The sequence below is a fragment of the Ornithodoros turicata genome, chromosome 7, assembly GCF_037126465.1.
Source record: "Ornithodoros turicata isolate Travis chromosome 7, ASM3712646v1, whole genome shotgun sequence".
NCBI lineage: Eukaryota > Metazoa > Arthropoda > Arachnida > Ixodida > Argasidae > Ornithodoros > Ornithodoros turicata.
The window spans coordinates 8,473,799-8,495,210 of NC_088207.1; the positions used below are offsets into that span (position 1 = coordinate 8,473,799).

General features: G+C 47.0%; 1 protein-coding gene across 1 annotated transcript; it reads right to left on the reverse strand.

The window, feature by feature from the left end:
* Window positions 1-7,257: 7,257 nt before the first annotated feature.
* LOC135400418 (uncharacterized) lies at window positions 7,258-8,104 on the reverse strand. The gene is made up of 2 exons (XM_064632256.1): window positions 7,893-8,104; window positions 7,258-7,651 (listed from the first exon to the last, which is right to left on the reverse strand). The coding sequence occupies exons 1-2, from the start codon at window positions 8,102-8,104 to the stop codon at window positions 7,258-7,260; spliced, it is 606 nt and encodes a 201-aa protein (XP_064488326.1).
* Window positions 8,105-21,412: the final 13,308 nt, after the last annotated feature.

The following is a 21,412-nucleotide window of genomic DNA, read 5'->3' on the forward strand; positions in this document are numbered from 1 at the left end:
ATGGCAATTCCATACTGGGTGTTTTGATTGCCAGTAACTGTGGCGTGTAGTGGAGTGTGAACCTTTTTTCTCCAGTCTTCTTTCTTGTAAGTGTATAAAGGGTAGCATGTTGTACCTTGTTAGCGAAGTAAGAATCTATCGCCAGGCATCGCTGCTTATCGAAATACAGGCATCAGATGACAACGGAGGCGCACCGGCCGACGCGCGAGGGAGAGGACCACGAGGCACGAACGGAAGCGGACGCGTGGCCGCACGGCTCGTTTAATTTTATGCTATATCTAGTATGTAACCTATCAAATAAAATTGAGTTATCCCGTTACGCTTCTACTGTGACTACGGTGCTCACAACTGACAACCTACAAAAGTATAAAACATCACATGGAACTGCAGATGACACAACACCGTTGCAAGCTAGCGTTGCTTGCAATCTGCAATTCACTGGTTAATATTTTAGGAAAAAATCTTCCCGAAAACAGAATACATTCGTACACTGGTGACAACCAGAAGTGGTCGAGTGGAAAAATGCAAAGCGAGTACAGTCTCGGTCGTTGGCTGTCTGGGTACCGTTTCACCACAATGTGCAAACTGCGCATAATCGTATTGCAAGCAGTATACCAGTTGATACAATACTGGAATGCGAAGAGAAGTAATAACGCCTACCAGTTATCCCGACTTTTCTCTGCTCGAACCACAGAACCTTGCTGTGCAAGGTGTCACTTATGAGTGTTGCTGCTGTCATTTCATCGATTATGACATATGTTCCTGGTTGAATTTCATCACTTTTGGTTCATGTGGTGAGTTGTCGCTTGCACACACTTCCTGAAGAACTGCACTGTTCTTGCAGTGTGCCAGTATTTCGGGGATATGGTTGCCAGCTTGAACGTTCTTCAACTGCAAGCTAAGATTACAAACACTAGTGTTACTAACCCATTCGTTCTAACCAAGATTCTTAACATGGTTCATTCTGTGTAGCAAACCTTGTCAAAATCCCAGTGCGTTGCCTCTTACTGAAAGTAAAAACAGAAAAGGTCGATGCTTACACACAGCACGAGAATGTAATCTAGCTACCCTAAGGAGCAATCACTAAGTACAGAATAACACATTATGCTACTGCATAATAATACTGATGCATGAATGATGGGCTTTACACCTTATCATTTCTACCAGAGCATCAAAGTGGGAACCTCGATGGCTCGTAGATACAGACTTTCTAGTACAGTTTGTTTAATGCATGCGTTTATATAGCACCTGTGCTTTGCAAGGACTGAATGTGGACACAATGCAATAAGGGGGCTCTTGACTTCGTCAGATCTGTCAGCTGGCGACACAAATGGGGCTGGAACTCCCTTTACGTGACAGTAGTTTTCGAGTGGAAAAACTTCGTCGTATGGCCTTTTCCCGCCCCTCACTTTCCACGAGCATTCAATATCAGTGCAGCTTATAATGTCCAGGTTCGCCACACCCTTCCTGAAAAAAAAAACAATGCACGAGATCGGTAACGTCAGCTAAGTTAATGGTACTCGTCAATGGAGAAATGCTGCGCAAATTGTCAATGTTACACGTACCTGTTACATAGCAAAAGCACACCGACTTCACTTGCTTACAGGATTCCGAGTTCCCCGCCTTGCATGTGCAACCGGTCTTGGATACCGGAAAGGAGTCCCGTTGTGCTTTCAAGCTTGCTGTCACATTGTGGGGATCCACTTTCAGCGCACTTGTCGATAGGCACAGCGCTACAATTTCTACATCCGACGTGCTTTCTTCAGTCCTTCCGCGTAGTATCACGTGTTCCGCGTCAAGTAGCCTTTCACCTTCGGTCAAACTCCGGTTTACAAACTCCGGTATCTTCTGAGAGGTTTACAAAACGTAAGATATCGGACAGAGAGAGTCTTTTATCGCTGATACTCCTTCCATTCGCCATTTTGAAAGGAGCAGAGCGCCCCCTGTAGTTCGTTGGAGACGAGAATACATTTTATTGCAGCGTCTGGGTTGTGATAGATCGGTGTGATGGAGGATACGAGAAGAGAACATGAACGTACACAAAACAGATACAACATAACCTTGAGTCTGAGGGCAAGAGCGAGACTAGACCTACGAGGAAGTCTCGAGTTCTCCTGAGACTCAAGGTCATGTTGCACCACCCAAGATTACACCAGCTTGCTTGTATCCTGGGTTTGACTTCAAAACGTACACATAGTTGTGATGGAACGATATTTCGTCAGGTGGCCCGTGTGGTAGAATGTGCATCCGCTAGAGGAGACGTAGTATGCGGACCCATCCCTTAGACTGCTGCAGTGGATTCCAGTCAGGACTTTGAGCTGTATAGTGATGATCGCGAGCTTTGTCCGACGGCCCAGTGGAATGACCACGACCTAGATGTCGAGAATGGAGCAAGCTTAAGCCGACAAGCTCAAGCTGACGCGACTGGATTGTATTGTTATGTGTCCCTTTTTCTGAAAGCTGATGCATATGCCACGAAAGCAGTGCTGTAGTTTGTGGGGTTTGCTCCTGCAAGCAGTCTTCCCCATCGCGGTGTGGTCTAAGTAATCGGTACGTCCCGTATCGCCAACCAAGAACGACTCTGACACAGGTTTGGAATAACTCACATTGCAGCCTTTATTCTTGCAGCGTCCGATCTGCTCCAAGTCCTAGGCAAGAGTGACCTCTTCCTCCCCAGGGTCCCCTCGCAAGACACCTTCCACTGACCTACTCCGAAGCTCGGCCAAACTGGCCAGTGAAAAACCCCTAAGTCGAGGAATCCCTGGGGGGGGGGGGTCGAGGTCACAGGACGATTCCTTATGTGTTCCCCAAACTGGGTCACCACACTCTCCCCAACTAAGGCCCCCACGGGGGGTTCGAACCTAGAAAGGAAAATTCGATTCGGCGACTTCGGGGCCTGGCCGCTGGGGGCACAGGGCTAAGGGTGACGCCAGCGGTTAGCGGCGTTGCGTTACTATGTTTTGGTAGTGGGTACAACACTGCTGCAAATTTATGCTGTTTTCTCAAATCCTAACTACGCCAGCAACAATAGAATGAGAGATGGTGGAATTAAGTGTTTAACAAAAGCCTGCACTACATAGCTAAATAGCTTTGTATTTAACGTCTTCACACTTATTGTGTGTTGCAAGGGATCGGTGGAAGTCTACCACGTCGCAGACAAACAGATTGCTAACGGCAGTCAAAGAATACACGTCCGACCCCAATCTTGTGATAGCTATGGAATGTCTTGCTCGAGCTGCACGCTCAACCAGGTGCTTTTATTGCATACGCTCAAAAAACTCACAAGTTGACAAGAAAGACGTAGTCCCAAAAATACATATTTGACGCGCACATTTTTGAATATTACAACATTGTGCTCAGAGGACAGTACGGATGGCCCTTTCTGTCATCTCAGACTTTTTCTCAGCTACACAGCTAAGAGCTGCAAAGTCTAGAGACGACACCCCCAGCTTCAAGACCAGCGCCGAAGAGAAGGAAGGCATCAGAAGAAAGCCTCGCCTCGATATTCAGGCCGGCAATTGAAAATATGCAAAATGGGGGACGGTGCACCAGACCTCATTTGGACACAGATGATGAAGAAACTTTATTTTTATTGAGTCTTCGGAACAAACTACGTTCCTTGGAAGTGGAAAAAAAAGTGGAGTGCATAAATGCAGATGCAGAATGTGTTGTTCAGTCTTGCATTTGATGAATGAATGAATTACATCATTAACGTTGCTTCACTTGTTCATAGCCAGTTGCAGTCTTAGTCAGCACGTGAACCCATCAGTACTACTTTATATACTGTCATGGCAGTTCACAAGATGCAGAGCAGAAATATTGTGCAAGTGTGTCACGGACTTCTTTTGCAGATCTGGAATGCATATTGGACCCGGCTCTCTGCATGTCCCTCACTGCATCGCCATTAGTCACACTCTGTCGCCATTGTCCCATGTGTACCCTGCCAGACACATCTTCATAAGCTGAATACCCTGGAGGGCAGTACACATGCCTTCCTTCTGTTTCGTCACACGTCTTTAGATAGTTGTGCAGACAGACAGTGGCATACACAATAGCATTCACTGTCTCGAGGGAGGCATTGATGGGCTGTCGTTAAATTCTCCAGCGACTCGAGAGAATCCCGAAAGCATTTATAGTAATCCTGCTTGCTCTGGAACGTCTGTCATTGAACACTTTGGAAGAGAGCGGTAAGCGTCTCCCAGGATATGGCCGCAATCGGTTCATCATTAGCGGGAATGCCTCATCGCCTAGTAAGACACAAGGCGTGCTCGCAGATGTTCCCCGAAAGTACTGTGGGTCAGGCAGTTTTTCGCAATCATTCAACACATCACCTATACAGCTGTTGCGGAAGTTGCCTCCATCACTTTCCCACATTCTCCCACATCAACCATAGTGAATTTGTATGTTGTGTTACAGGTTGCAAGAAGAACAATGCTGTGTGCCTTTGTAGTTACAGTACGCAGATCCGCATTTCGCAGGGGCTTGGATGACTACATGTTTCCCATCCAGCGCGCCAAAACAATTTGGAAAGTTCCACAAAGCCCAGAAATCTTCCGTTATCTTTGTGAGAACGTCCTTGAGTGGTGTTCGTAGTTGAAGTTTTTTTTTTCATTTCATTTCATTTATTAATCCCAAGGGCCCAGAGGGCATTACATGGGAGAGTGGCAGAGGTGGCAACGGAAAAAAGCATATCAATACAATAGAAAATAGGCAATAAAAAGTACATAAACTGCAACATATCAGAGCATAACTGAACAAGCGAACAAACATAACAGAACAAACGAACCAAAATGTGCCAATTAATGCAGTAACCGATATGTGACGTAAAAAAATGAAGATTATTACGAAACAAATGTGGACAGTGAACTGCGGAAGCGATCAGGGGGAAGGTGAGAGATGACATCGATGGGGAGGTTACTCCAATCAACGCCTGTCTTGGGAAAGAATGAGTTAGAAAACGCCGTCGTTCTGCAGCGGAAACGTGATACCTTGAGATGGTGGTCAATGCGTGGAGAGATGGAGTGAGCTGGTGTGATGTAGGGAAACGAAGGAATGCCAGAATGATAGAGCTTGTGGAAAAGGCAAAGCTTCGAAATGTAACGACGGGTTGACAAAGGTGGTAGGTCAAGGCGAAGCTTTAGCTGGGAAATACTAGCGGTAGTGGAGTAATCGTTAGTGATCAACCGCGCGGCACGGTTTTGGACCAATTATAGATAGGTTATACCAATTCATTAGATAAGTACGCGACGGAGGGGTCCCAGATAGCAGCAGCATATTCTAACTGTGGTCGAACGAGGGTAAGGAAAGGCGTTTTACTTGGGGGGAGGCAAGGCGAAGATTCCGTCGTAGATAGCCAAGCGTACGGTTCGCCTTTGCGGCAATTGTGGAGACATGCGTGTTCCAAGAAAGATTAGATTGAAGTACGACACCAAGATATTTATATGAAGAGCTTGACGGGATGCTAGTATTATTGATGCTGTACGGCCATGAAAACTTAGGAATGCGACGACAAAACGTGATGTGACAACACTTGTCGACGTTAAGAGGCATGAGCCATTCCTTGCACCACTGGTCCACGAGGTTGAGATCATCTTGGAGTGTTATTGTGTCTGCCGCGGTTGTGATTTTTCTGTACAAGACGCAGTCGTCGGCGAACAGCCTTATGTTGGAGGAAAGGCGGTCAAGGAGGGCGTTGATGTATATCATAAATAGGAGAGGTCCAAGGACGGAACTTTGCGGGATGCCAGAGACTACGGGGGTGAGCGCGGAACAACAGTCACTGACATGGACAAACTGAGAACGTGAAACAAGGAATTGATCCACGATAGGTTGAGGTCATCGATGTTAAAACGGCGGAGTTTAGTAACAGACGGTTGCGGGGAACACGGTCGAAGGCCTTTAAAAAATCTAAGAAGATGGTATAAGTTTGATAGCGACTGTCGAGGTTATCGTGGAGGTCATGAACGAACTGGGCTAGTTGGGTTTCGCATGATTAACCCTTACGAAAGGCGTGTTGCCGATGGAAAAGAAGATTATGATTATCTAGGTGGCTGATAATATTAGAGTGAATGATGTGCTCGAGAAGCTTTGAGGGAACCCTAGTTAGTGAAATGGGGCGGGGTAATTGGCAGGGGAACATCGATCACCCTTTTTATGGATAGGTATCACTTTACCTGTACGCCAGTGAGAGGGGACTTGGTATACGCTTAGTGACTGATTAAAGATGAGTGCTAAGTCAGCTGCCGAGGTTGTCCTAGTGCCCTTCAAGACCTTAGTATTAATGTTATCAATCCCAGCGAAATCAATACAGCGAAAGGGCCGTACGATATCTCTCCCAGGCATGCTGGGAGTCGGAGCGTTTAGCACGGCGAAACATTTTCTTATTTTTAATAGCCAGATACTTGAGCGAGTGATTAAACCATGGAGCGGTCTGCGAGCATGGAATAGTGATCTTGGGAATATGAATCTCTGCAAGGTTGCAGAGTTTGTTTTTAAAGAAAAGCCAGTTGACCTCGGCCGACCTATTGGCGCTGTCCCGGCAGAATGTGGAGAAGTCAGACTGAAGCTCTTCGTTGATAGCTTCGAAATCGGCTCTGTCGTAGGGACGAATAACTTTCGTGGAACGAGGGCGCCTAGGCACGAATACATGTAGTTGATATAGTCTATCACATTGTGGTCGCTAAGTTTCCCGATATCGGAGATAGCTTCTATAATGTCAAGTCGCCCATCAAGTACGTCGCCCATCAGGATGATAGTATTGCTAGGAAAGCGAGCAGTAACGACAGACATGTCGCAGCGCAATTGATCGATGAAACCAACATGAAAACTTGGTGAGCGATAGCATACTCCGATGATGGCGTGACTATTACAACAGTCAATTTTTACCTCTACAATCTCTAAGCTTGATTGCACACGTATGACAGACGACGAAAAGCAGTCTCGAACGCCAAGGAGCACGCCACCCCGGCGTCGGCCCTCTCTGTCACAGCGATGAATTTTGTACTTGGTGTCGTACGGCAGGAGCTCCGTGTCAGATATGTCACCGGAAAGCCATGTTTCGGTTAAGGCAGTCATATCACAATCGCTGGAGGACATAAGGTTGTTAAGTTCATCCTGCTTGGGTAGGAGGCTTCTGATATTGGTAAAAATGACCGAGAGAGGGCGGGACGCGGGGTTGATACAAGCAGGAAGTGATACACTCGATACAATGCGCCTTTCGACAGACTCTTGCTGCTATGCGCCTTTTTCAACAATGCTTCAGGTGGCGTGGTTAAATGTATACAATTTGCCATTCAATAACAACTTGTCGAAGCGGAGCTTGAAAGGCGCAGATTGCGATTTGGCGAAGCCCAAGAGGTGCTTGCGGGCCGTGCGAACTGTTAATGAGTAGTCGCCCGTGACAGAAATACCGGTGTCTTTTAAAAATCGGCCAGCGCTCATAACAGACTCATCCGTTTTGTAAGACGCAAACTTGACAATAATTGGTATGCGTCTGTTTGGTTGATAGCGTCCAATGCGATGGGCGCGCTCGATTGCGTGAGGCGGAATCTCCATACCTAGATTATTTTTGCACAGGTCAGTTACCAGAGCTTCGGACTTGGCCCACGTCTCGGAAGAGCTATCGTTCAAGCCATGAAACACTAGATTGTTCCTCCGCATTCAAATCTCAAGGTTGTCAATCTGATCCTTTATGGTGCAGACACCGCCAGATAACGAGGCAGTTGTATTCGACAGGTCCTGTACCCTCTTGGGGACATCGCGGAATGACGAAAGCTCGCCCTCGATTGCTGCGACTTTAGTCGATAGCTCGGTGACATTCTTGTCAGTGGCGTCTAGTTTAGATTTGATAGTCCGTATTTCGTTGAGTAATTCTGCTTGCCCTGCTCCTATACGTGGGAGCACTACGAGGACCTGGATTCAGCTCCATGTCGCCAGAGAGTAACAGGAGTTGGCGCAAGACAGTAAGACAATCGCTGTACAATATCGATAACACTTTTGGACCAGGCAGCACCACCAAACACAGGTCGTTAGAGATTAAACAATGGTAATGTGGGCTAGGACCAACCTGAATTAGGAAGAGCAGCGGGAGGTAAGGTGGCCGCATACTGGGAATGCCGCCTGATCCACTGACGATGGAGCCGCTGAAAATCGCTTTTGAAGGGTACGGTGGCGCTGAAGTCGTTGACGTAGACGACCACTTGCGATGTTAAGGCAGCGAAGGGTGAAGGCGAAGACTGTGGTGAGGCAGGCTGCCGCAGTTCGTCAGTGGTAACCCGTGTCTTGGGAAAATCAAACCAAGACAATCAACTTCGGAAGTGAAGAGCGTGTCGTTGACGGTGTTTGTCCTTGAGACGCTGACAACTGATATGACCTGAATTAGGAAGGGCAGCGGGAGGTTATGTGGCCGCATACTGGGGATGCCGCCTGATCCACTGATCAGGCGGCTTTTTGGTGTAAAGCTACTGATAAATGGGCTACAATTTCAAATAATACTAGCATATTTTGTAACATACTGGCAGGTAGATAGGTTAATTGCAGGGCATTCATGATAGATTCGTGACTTGGAAATCCGAGACGAGGTAGAGGACGATAACAGACAAACACAAACACGGTCTCAAACTCAGCTGAGTTTGGGACGGTGTTTGTGTTTGTCTGTTATCGTCCTCTTGGTTTTCCAAGGTATCGTCGGCTTGGGTTTCCAAGTGATGGATCGTCACCACCAGCTCGCTTGGTACCTAACTTCCCTTTCGTTATCATTCATGATAGCTTCATAGGTATCCTGGATGACAATGCTGGCTGTGGACCTCCCTATCCTGTAGTTCGTCGCTCATAACCTTTGCGACGATCCGTGTGCCAGGTACTTTAACAATCATTGTACAATTTAACATTAGGCGGAATGAAATGTGTGCAAGACGAAATACGTATGAATATATAGGGTGGGTGCAGACAGTGGTTTATCCAGAATTCTTTGTCTGGGGGGTTGTTGCGAGTGTGTAGGGGGTAGTGGGTGTGCGGACAACATTCACAACACTTATTTCGAACAATCTTTATTTACGGTGGAACAGGAGCAATATATTACTTTCAGTTTCGTACATCGCAAAGTTATGTGACAAACACAAATAAGCGGCGATGATAAGGTAGGACTTCCGCCACATCCAAACTAAGAAAACGCGAAATATAGGCGTTGTGGTTGTCATTCAACGGGACTACTTCTCCGTCTTCTCAAAGGTTTCTGTGCAGTGTATTTAACCATATATCAAGGGCTCTGTCAATCATGTCTTCATAGCCGCTCTTCTCCTCTTCAGAACCGTTCCTGATGCATGGAATGGAAGGCCCTTCAACAAATATCTTCATGAGGACATCCATGTGCTCAGGGAGAAGCCGAGAACGCTCGGACGACAAAGTTCTGTTCATTACAGAGAAACTCCTTTCAACACCGGCCGTTCCTATTGGCAAGAGCAGAATCTCGGCGGCTGCCGATAAGGCAGGGAACACCTCTCGTCTCTCTTCTGTACACGCCAATGTGACGAGGCTCTCATGACTGGCGATGTCACCCGGATACCGTTTATATATTATGAATTCTGTGGACATCTCATCCTTGCTTGTTCTGCACGGATCAGCAACGCCAGTGAGATCCGTCATTTCGCTTCTATTCTTCAGCATTGTGTGGAATTTCGCTAGTTCTTGAAGCTTATCTGAGAAACGAAGTTTCATGTTATCCCTAACTGTTGTTCTATAATTCGTCGCAAACTTTAAGACAGCGCTTTCAGCGGGTACGTCGTGCTCCACATGAATCCCGCTGCCTTCTGCCTTGCAGTTCCTGTAGGATGTCATCCGCCTCACGTCTCAAATCACGAATGTTGATATTTTCCGGTTCTTCTATCACGGCATTTATCGCATTCGTGGCCTCTGAGATATTCCCCTTGGATGACTGCAGCGTCCCACTGAGGATGGCCAGTCGGGAAAGTAGCGCTGCGAGCAAGACTAGAATGAAGATTGTGGAGACCTTTCGGAACACAAGAAGAAGGCCGCCAGCATCAGACGAGTGGTCCCCAGCTTCCACATAAATATGTTCAAGGAAAGCACAAATGGCGGCATAATGCTGGACCACTACTTTAATACTGCCGTGGTAGGAGAGCCATCGTGTTTCCCCCGGCTGGACTAGCTTGTGCGACATGCCGCCAAGCGCTTTTTCTGTCTCCTGGAGAACAGACAGCCGTTTATGGCTTCCCCGAAACAGACTGAAGAGCTTTCCGACTGTACTAAGTACGCGCTTAATTTCGCGACTTTTCCTGCAGCAGTGCACAAGAGTGAGTTGCAGTACGTGACTTCTGCAGTGCACGAAGGTTAAATACGGTGAGTAGGCCTTAAGTCGTGCCTGAACTCCGTTAGTAGCCCCACTAAAGTTTGCTCCCCCATCGAACGAAGCTGAAGAAATGTCGCTAGGGTCCAGAGCGAGCTTTCGAAGCTCTGAAATCATGACAGAGGTTATTGTTTCTGCATTCGTTGCCTCAAGGGGTGTCGCAGATACAAAATGTTCCTGAACTCGAAATTGGCCACTCGCGGAGGGGAGGTACCACACGCATACGCTAAGTATCTGACGTCTGTTAATATCAGTGCACTCATCCGCGAGAACGGAATAGGGCTTCCGCGTCGGAATGCGGTCCTTGGTGATAGTACTGGCGACAGCCTCGCCGAAGGCATGAAGAAATCCAGTTAGGCTCGTCGATGACAGCCGATGAGCGTTCCGCGGACGGTTTCTCACAGCACTTGCAAGTGCATTTGATTTGTCCACTGATGCAGCCGATGCCACAAGGTCTGGCCAGTTTGAAGTGGTCAGCTGGAATTCTGACCGAAACAAGTAGTAGGCCAGCTTAAACAAACTCTTCAGCACATCGGTTTGCATATCTTCCTGCTTGTTCGCCTGTGTGATCAGCTGCGTCTGCACGTCAGGGGCTTGAGATCGAGACGCCATAGATGACAATGCCATCAAATGCACCCGGCTTTTTTCATGCTTCAGAGCTTTGTCAGTCAGTTTCCTTGATGACGCCAAGGAAACCAGCTCCGTTACCCGTGTTCCTGTCCTCTTCGCCGCATTTTCAAGACCCTTTGCACCTGTACACATGGGGTGTCCTTTCCATCCACTTGTGTCTCTCGGACAGAGATGGTTTTCGGGTGTAGCCTTGGCAGGTCCCGACTTCCTGGGCCGATGGTAGCTGTTTCCTTGTGTTTCAGGTCGTTCTCCGGATGTAGGCGACAGCTGTAAGTCGGCGCAGGCAGCGAATGCATCAACAGGCCTCTCACATGGATTTTCTTGGTCCTATGGTACGGCACAGAGAAAGCAAGTAGTTGCTTACAGGTTTGACTTGAAACGGGGAAAATCAGAGTGCCCTCCATAGCATTGACGACCTGAGCGCAAAGTTACCCTAGGACGTACTCGTATTGTCGCCTGACTTTTCGATCTATCAGTGATTAGTAATTAGAATGCGCCTTAGCCCCCGTTGTCCCCGTTAAACAATCAAGCAGGCAGCGGCGGACATCACTTGCTCACGCGAACTAACGCTAAGTCACTGTAACGCTTACCGTGCTCGACACATTTCGCTGCCTTTCCTATTTCTCTTTTGGAACCTGTTTCTTACACCAAGCCTCAATGGATCCTTGGCCGTGAGCCTGTTTCATTTTATCTGCAGCAGAGCAAAGCCACTGCCACCAATTCACACCTTTGCCTCGAAGATGCTCGTCGAAGAGACGCGGCGCGGCGTCTACTCCTCCGAGAGTAGCGTTCAGTTTTTCTCCGCGTGTTTAAGAAACGATATGCTGTCGAAACTTGCGACGCGCTTATGCCCATGAGCTGCATGTGTTCGACGAGGACGCGTGTCAGACAAAGAGTACAGTACTGCTTCCGATACGCGGCCTCGGGTTATGGTGGTTGGTGGAGACGCGCCTTGTGGTCTCTCGTGGTAAACCGTGTAATGTGCTTAAGCATATTTTCCCACAGCACATCGAGGCCTGAGCCTGAGCTTTGCCTGCAGCTTTGAAATTTTTCCGCTCCGATGCCATCGCAGCGCATTCTACAGAGGCTGAAGAAAACAAGAAAATAAGTTACAAAGCGTCTCACTGAACATCAAAACCCGGCGATGAGTCTAAAAACACTGTGAAGCACAACGAGCTGCAATTTCTTTCACCTGCTACGCGATTAAGAAAAGAAAGAGAGCGTTGTATAACTACTAATTTTTTACCCCTTGGAGAGGAAGCAGCGGGGAAAGTGTTAAGGGGGGGGGGGTCGGAAAATTTGGGGGGTTGTTGGGGGGTTGTTAGGGGGGTCTGGATAAATCACTGGGCGCAGATAAAGTAGCCCCACGGTTTTGCACGTGCTTAGTAGAAGTCCATGTTAGCCAAGACCAGCCGAAAGGCGAGCCACACGAAGAGGCTCCTGATTGGCTGGCTGCTAGGCATCATAGCACATTTTCATTGGTTGCATGCCCAGTGTTGCCTGAATTAACTCAAACCGGGATTCGAATCCGGGTACCTGCGTTTTCCTCAGACGCTTTCACACATATGTCAGCACAGTTCCCATAGAAGTCGGCCCAGGACGCACATTCCCCAGGGCGTCAGTCGTGACATTGCCCACCTCTGTGAGGTCGACAACAGCGAGCCCGTTCACCATCACCACCACCACCATATCAAATTATAGGCTCTATGGGCTCTCATGGTCATGGGCTCTATGGGCAGATTCGAATACTGGCCGGCTGAGGATGGCGCAGTGCTTTACAGACGATTGCCTCGTCAAGTACGGATATCATATTACTACACCTCGATGTATCTCATGTGATATAAATTACAGCGAAGCATGCGGCAACAACTCCACTTGTTATCGTTTAACGATGAGCCACCCGACGTTTCCTTGTCTTTTATTCACCCTATTCTGCATCCCTTAGCTGGTGCACGTACAAGTGGAAAGGACTTCGGCGATAATATGGCTGCCGCTCAGATTCACATCATAACTCCTGGCTATTGCACGCTGTCTTCAAGAAATGAGACCCCATGTAAGAACTGAAAGAAGTGGTTTTCGGAAACCCAGTACTTGCTTTGGGCCGTATATATCCTGTACAACAACAACTTTATTTTGACTTTGGAGAGTGGGGAGGTTCATCGCCAGAGGCGATACTCTACCCCATTGCTGGTGGGAATGTGGGGTACAAAATAACGAACCCCTTCACAATAACGATCGAAGTCCGATGGTGTGCAGAAATGTCAAAAGAGCTTTGAGCGCAGAGCGTTGCAGGGCTGGATTGGGCCAGGGACCAAGCAGTTTCGGTAGAGAGAAGGGGCGAGAATCCAGCTGACGAAGAGACTCGGAGAGTGCGGTTCGGGAAGGTTGGTAGTGGGGGCAATGAAGAAGAATATGCTCCAGATCCTCAAGGATAGCACACTTGCTGCAGGTGGAAGAGTCAACTTGTCTCAAGCGGTAACGCCACTGCGCTGTAAAAGCCACATCGAGGCGCGTTCGATGAACTAATGCGGCATCTTGACGAGAGGTATGTCGAGGCATGCGGAAAGCGAGCGTTGGATCAACTCTGCTCAACATAGAGGGGGAGAGAATGTCGGTTGTCGATTGGCGGGAAGCCAGGGGTGTCACGAGGCGTCGCAGAATGGAACGGCGGTCTCCTCTCAGCATAACAATACTGGTCTGTTTCCGATACGAGAGTGCTGCTTCTGCGGCGCTGTCGGCCTGCTCGTTGCCCACGACACCGCAATGTGCTGGAACCCACTGGAGAACTAGCCTGTGGCCTGCTGCGTAGATAGTGTGGTAAGCCATTAACACATCTGTGACTATAGGAGTGCGGAGGGGCCTCGTATGCCGGAATTTTCAATTGCTTGAAGTGCAGATTTGGAGTCTGTGAAGACTGCCCATTCCCGCGGTGTAAAATCAGTGACGTGTTGTAGAAAGAAAAGGATGACATAGAGTTTCGCAGCTGTGGAGGAGGTTGGACGTGAAAGGCGTCGTCCCTGCACTAAGCCATCGGATGGTATGACGAATGCTGAGGCGGACTTGTTGTTTCGGGATGCGCCATCAGTATATGCTGCAGTAAACGTAGAAAACTCCTCGTCTACCAGAGCCTGAAAATGGGCTCGGAGGACTTGAGGGGGAACCTGATCTCTTCTTTCCAGAAGGTTTGGGAGGCGTACAAATGCCGGTGGTACCGGCAGAGACCAGGGGACATCCGTACATATCCTGTATGTGTACATATTCCACTGCTTTTATTGTACATACCATCAGATCAGAGTAATAAAATTTCATTATTTATAACTGTCTTGTTGAGTGCCAGCACTCAATAAAAAGCAATGGAAGAACGTCGCTAAAGTTGGAAGTAAGTACGACAAAATAAAATGAACATTAAAGCGTCCTTGTTCCCCAAATATTCACCAGCAGGAACGCGTGAAAGTACGGGTAGTCAGAAAAGAATACTGATAATCTAATTTCTGAAGATAAAAAAAAGAAATATAAATTACGGAACAGTTTCGTTCGTAGCGGACGCACAAAACTTTCCTTAAAAACGAACATGAAGAAAAGAGCAGCACCGCTCGGCATGTATCATGATACGTGATAACAGAGAGAGACGATGTCTTTCTGTAAGTGATAAAGATTAGTGATCATTAGATTATGGGGGTAACCCTGGATGCTGTATGAAAGCAGGATGGTATACACTAGAGCTCTATGTTAAACGTTTAAACGTTTTCTTAAGAAACGCGTTTTGTAACAAGTGTCACAGATTAAACGTTTTCTTAAAACACGTTTAACACGTGTTCTGTTAGATATACGTTCAACAGCACGTATACGCATTTAAACGTTCTCGTTCGCATAAGCGTACAGCGGCATGTATACATATATAAACGTTTTGTTAGGAGACGTTTAAGCGTTTTTTTTCCTCCTGTAAACACTACAGCTTACTTTCCTTGAAAGGCAGTGCAGGGTATCGTTAAAGTGGCGTGCTATTTGTCCCGCTCATTTGTGACCGTCTTATGTTTAACAAAGAACAGTCACAGCGCAGAGCGCATTTTATTCCGTTTCTTGATGGTAATAGAGCGTTGCCACGACCCCGTTCGCAGCGTACACCGAACTCCGCTCCGCGTGCACTCATGGCATTGGAATCGCTGACACTCCAAAAACGGAGCTTTATCTCATCGACATCGTCCGGCAGAATCACAATTCTGGGTGTTATCCTTTTCTCCATCCCAATTTGTTCATAACGGGAGGTGTACGGCTCTTTGTGGGAATTGGCGTCAGCGCAGCATGCCACAAAAGTCGTGCTCATCCCTTTTTTTCCACTCTTGCGCAAGAATGGTATCATTCGGGACAGTGATTGGATCGTGATTGGATCTCGTAATAGGCAAATGCTCTGGTTTTAGAGTGCAATAGTGGGAACCAGTTGGAAAGAGCAGGTTACATGCATCAGGATAAAGTGGTCGATCAAGGCGACAATCTTCCGCGTTGGTCTTTTCACCAAAATACTACTCGCGTAAAGAAGGTAAATACGGAATATTTAGTATAAACTAACCAAAAGATTCAAACGTCATCACCGCTATTACGAGCTCGACATGTTTAAAACTATAGTGAAACACCTCGGTTCATAATGAAATGCACGACGAAACTGAACACAAATAGGGTTGCTTAAAAGCGAAATATGAACTGAAGTAATAAGCTACTTATAAGACAGTGAGAAACTGGCATAGTTGGCAATTACTGATGGGAAACATGGACGCGCCAGGCGTAACGGGGACATCTTCTGTCTCTCCCCCCGTAATGCCTGGCGCGTCCATGTTTCCCATTAATAAAGATAAGAAGTTGCTTAAATAGCTATTCGTTTCAAAAGGCTTTGCGTTTCATATTAACAAGACGTTTAAACGCTTCACCATGACAACGTTCAACCGCTTCATTTTAACAAAACGCTTAAACGTTTCACATTAACGACATGTTTAAACGTTTCGCATTAACAAGACCTTTAAACGTTTCGCATTAAACAAAACGTTTAAACGTTTCATAAGGAAACGTTTTCCTGACTATACGTGAATGTAAACGGCGCATAAAACGTTTAAACGGAAACGTTTTAAACGAAAGTCGGAAAAATGTGTTGATCCCGAGCCCTAGCATACACTGTCTGTGTAGCATAAAAGGTGGTGGCTATTTCCGAGCGATGTGCCTGCCTATCTGGCGGCGCGTGTTATTCATGCTGTGGAGGGGAGTGTCCTGGACCGACTTCATAGGGAACTGTGCTGACATCTGTCTTATAGTGGTTGAGGAAAGCCCAGCCTCAGACAGCACAGCCTGCGCCCGGGTCACCTCCCGGGCACAGACCCGGGTTAGCGGGTCACCTCCAGGTCTCGGCATGGTATGTGAGCATTATAGGGCACCTCACATTCTAACGCATATAGTGACCCTTAGCTCCAGGAGTGTCACCGTAGTTTCATCAGCGTTCGCGAAGTAGCTTGGATTTGACCCCGCTTGGGGCCGTTGGTTCTGAAGCCATCTTCCAGAATTTGGGCGGCTTTGGTAGGAGGGTACCTGCTCCTGAGCACTAAAGTCATGAAAGCTCTCTCCTTTTCTTCGTCATGATGTACTTTGCGAACTTGGCTTCTCTGCGGTGGCGTCGATGAAAACAAAGTACAGGTCACTGCTCAGCATGGAGCCAGCACTATGAGCTGCTGCGTTGACGGTGCGCCCCAGAAACACTCACTTCAGCCAGTAGGAAGAGTGGCTTCTGCTGGAACTGTTTTGTTCTTCCATTTGGTACGATACTTTCTAGCCCAGCTGATTCATTCTGAATATACAGGGCGTTTTTGTTTAGGCGATACATATTTTTCATAAAAAAAACTATAAAGGCTATGGACATGCTGTTTTCACTTCTATCATCTCAGCCCCGGCGGACGTTCTTGGCCATATGCTGCTCAAACGTGAAATGACTAATTTTACCTAAAAATCGTTCATTAACTTTTGAATTATAAAAGCTACGTGAAGCTGTCCCAATGAGAACATCTGTTCCTTTCGATGACCTGATATCGCAGCCGTTTTCAGAACAAAAATCCGTTCGGTAGATCATCCGCAAAAAAAAATCGTGAAGGAACAACCTTTTTTTTCTTTATTTTGCTCATTGCACATCTTGGGAGAACTGCCTTTCCTTTGCCTTTTCCAATATGAGAGGGTGAAAGGCACACTGTCGCCTTTTGCGTCCTGGAAAAAGATTAACAGAAAATGCAACACAAGATAAGGGCAGTTGCGATAGCGTCACCCGATACATGTGTTTTTGTTTTGTTTCCCCAAGTTAAAGCTCATCTTCGACGCATGAGGCGGCACTGTGGTGGCATCTTCGAGGCAGGAGGTTCCTTCACCATCTCATGTTTGGGGGTGAAGGAAAGACGGGTCTCCAAAGATGCACAATGAACAAAGTAAAGAACAAAAATTATGTTCCTTCAAGAATTTTTTGCAGACGATCTACCGAACGGATTTTGTTCTGAAAACGGCTACGACATCGGCTCACCGAAAGGTACAGATGTTCTCAATGGGACAATATCGTAGCTTTTATAATTAAAATTTAATTAACGATGTTTAGGTAATTAGCCATTTGACAGTCGAGCAACATATGGCCAAGAACGTCCGCCGGCCGAGAGATGATAGAAGTGAAAACAGCATGTCCATAGCCTTTATAGCTTTTTGATGAAAAATCTGTATCGGCTAAAAAAAAGACACCCGGTATATTAACTGTCAAATAAAATTTCATCGTCAGTTTTGTGTATCGGTGTTCATAGTGTTCAAAAGAATGCTTGTGGCATCGCGAAAAGCCGGGAAAGGGGGGAGAGCAGTGACATAGTGTATAAATTCTGCTCTGAATTCTTAAGAAAAAGTGTTTGCTTGTACGACGAAGATATAAAAGAGACAGAGTGCGACTTTCTGCTAAACAGGATGTCTACATCCACTCTCTCCAGTAAGATGTTCGCGACACACACATAGTACACCGTGTCTTTTGCTTGTCAAACGGCGCGATTGCATGTTATGAGGTTAATAAGGAGATGTTCTTGAGCTTGCATAGTCAAGAACTGGCTTAGATATCTGATTCATTTTCTAAATAGTCTGCGTGCATTAGTACGTGTAGCTGTTTTCGGAAATGGGGGCTAAAACAAAATTTCAGCACGAGTATGTCAAGGATTTGTGTGACTTTTAGAGCGTGTATCACGATGGTCAGTCTTTAGTCAAAGTCAAAACTTTAAACATAGTGCACCAGTGTATCACTGCACCCTGCATCAAGCTCAGTTTTGTTGGGTTGTACGACAATGGGGTGTACAAAAATCCTGTAAAAAAAAAAAAAACCAGCCAAAAGTTTAGCAACCTTCCACAATTTCCCCAAAACGGAAGATAAGCTGAGTAACCTTCTCTTGGAAAGCAGTGAGACGCTGCCTTCACCACAACATTCGAAACGCAAACTCGTTCGTCTGTCGTAATTATATCTGCGAAGCGTGACGTATCAGCACACCCACATCTTTTCCTTTCCCCCCGTATTCGCCTGGTTCAATTTTACCCATCGCGGAACTCCCAAGTGCTCCCGGGTACTCCGTGCACATGGGGTCACGTGGCCGTGAGTGCGCGAGTAGCGGCAGCGAGCCGAGCCCTTGGTAGCCACCTATGGGCCGGCCCGCCGCCATGACCCGGTCTGAGTCGCCGTTCAGCACACCATTCATTCTCGCTCACCATAACTGTATCTTACCTGAATACGGAGACGAGCAGCGGCCGAATAACTTGCTTCCGCTTTCATAACCTCTTTGGAGCAAGAAGTTATCATACCCGTTGAAGCACAAAATAGATCATCTCAGTGTGGAAGCAATGGATCACTAAATCGTCAGAAGAACGTCTTCTGTTCTGCTGAAATTTAGCTGTGATTTATCACGCCGCAAGTGTTGATGTAGCACCCCATAGCCTTCAAAGTGTAATTTTATAACTTTCAAAACGGGCTCCTTGAAGGTAAGAGGTTTGCTACAGATGGTTTCTTGAGCTTCGAAGCCTCCGCGCAGACCGCCGTAACCGAAACAGATGGGGATTACGTGAACGGTCTAGATGGGCGCGGCTAGAGTCACTAAATAGGAAGCAGAGTAGCGACACTGAGTCACGCCGGTGAGCGAGACCGCCATCTTGAGTGAGGCGCGGCTGCGTCGCCTAGCAATGGGACGCCAACTCCCCCTTCTTCAATGGAGGACAACGCGCAGTCGAGCCAGCTCGCAACCCAGGAAACCGATTTTGCATGGAGGTGACTCAACATGAAAGGAGAAACCATGTGAAACGATTGGCCCAATCGTGGACACAAAATGGCGGTCACCGCGGAAAAGGGATAACATACTCTGTACCCCTATTTAGTGACTGTAGGTGCGGCATTGCCAGGAGCGACTGCTACAGGAGTCCCACGGCCCTCCGTGTTTATATAGCCCTCTCATTATAATGAGAGGGCTATAAATACGGAGGGCTGCGGGACTCTATGGTTTCTTACCGCCATGAGTTGCCGCCGGTCCAGCTTCAACTGCTACCAGTTCACTTTCTAGTTGCCACCAGGCCACCTTGAACCTGTACCAGTTCACTTTCGAGCTGCCACAAGTTTCGTACAAGTTGGTTCCAGTTGAACACCACTTGGCGCAAACTAGGAACGAACTGGTAGCAGTTGGCTTCCTAGTTGATTTCTTTTTCGTCTGTGATGGTGCCTTTTCAACAGTAGTCCCAGTCGTTGGATACTTCTAATGTATTATGGTCATTTCGCCCCCATTTCATTTTCCGGATGACACAAACGGGGTAGCTTAGTAAGGTGCTGCGATCATTATATTTCGAGTTCTGAGGGAGAGCGAATGTGGAACCGTTCTCTATAGTAAGGCGTGGAAATGTAGATTTCACTTAAAGATTCCCCTTAATCTTGAAAGTAATATAGACTGAGTGCAGCGGGCTAAGGGACGCAGTTTCGATTGAAGCATGCAGAACGGCTGCACGGTAAAGGATGAGTGGATCGATCTTGAAAGAAAACAGAGAACCAGAATATTCCGTTCTATGGCTAAAACGCGAAAGTATCCGTTCGATAGTAATATCTTTGCGCGAGCGATATTTGTGCTGCACTTAATGTGCACTCCGGAAATATTAAGTCGCCGTTTGAGAAATTTACATATATACCTTCTGTGTTTCGTCATACACGTATATCAGGAACCTTATGAGAAACAAGTATTGATACAAATTATGGGATTACCAAACATGTCACAATATTATTAATACCGGAGTGATGTGAAAATATGTTCAGCGGCGAGTGGCAATTGCTCGTCAGGAATGCCAAGAATGCTGGGAACTGCCAATAATAGAATGACTTTACGGGAGTAAAGAACCTGACATTATGTGGCCATTTCTTTGTGGTCTCGCTGTTGTTCAGTCCTGAGTTGAGTTGATAAGAGAAAGAGGCTCTAAGGAAATGGAGAAAGAGGCACTCATTACGAAGGCCGGCTACTCCAGATCACTTAGAAATACACAGATGGCTATCTACAATAAAACGAATGAGTCACAAAATCACTCACACACAATGTTTGTCACACTGTGTCCACCAATTTGGAGGCTGCGCAAAATCGCAATGGATGGATCGCAAATGCCTGCATGGCGTGGAACTGATGGTCGAGCGTCCCTAAAGGCCCAGACCTCTTTAGCCTCACCGCGGCCGAATGTACAGAGGATTCCACTCGCTGTCTGTGAAGACAGTGGTCGCATAGGAGTCCTTTTGCGGCGAGGGATACCCAGAGAGTCAACAGTTTAAAGGGGTACCATCTGACCAACATCAAAGTCATGTAAACGTTATTCCCCCCTGCAGTGTACCTTTCGATATATGCATTGTTAGGCGACAAGGAGCTTTGAAAGGGTGAAAAGGTTCATTTCCCATTTATATGCTCCTTTCACGTCAGATTTACTCCCCACAAAAAGAGAAAAGATGGTCAATTTCCACTTCGTTTCAGAGGAAGGCGTATACGTAGGAGGTGTACGGACCTCCCGAAGAAGTGATAACCCGTGCATAATAATACTTCCATCTTCTCTTCTCGACTGCTCTGCCGCCGCGCACTTTCATCCGCGCACGCTGTGCACATAGTGCCCAATATTTTTAAAAGTTTCACATATTAAATCTCAAATGTATATTTCCGTGATGATATAAAATAGGTGAACTATGTCTCTGGTTAGTCGTCCGTCGTCACCAACGCAAGCAAATTATTTGTGGATGTCATGTCTTTCAGAAGCAGCACACCAGTAACGGACACGACATACTTTATTGGTTCGCGGCGTGCGGACCCCAACTGAACATTACATGAGAAGCGGTTGCAATGAAGAAGAGACAGATCGTGACATGTGCTTAAA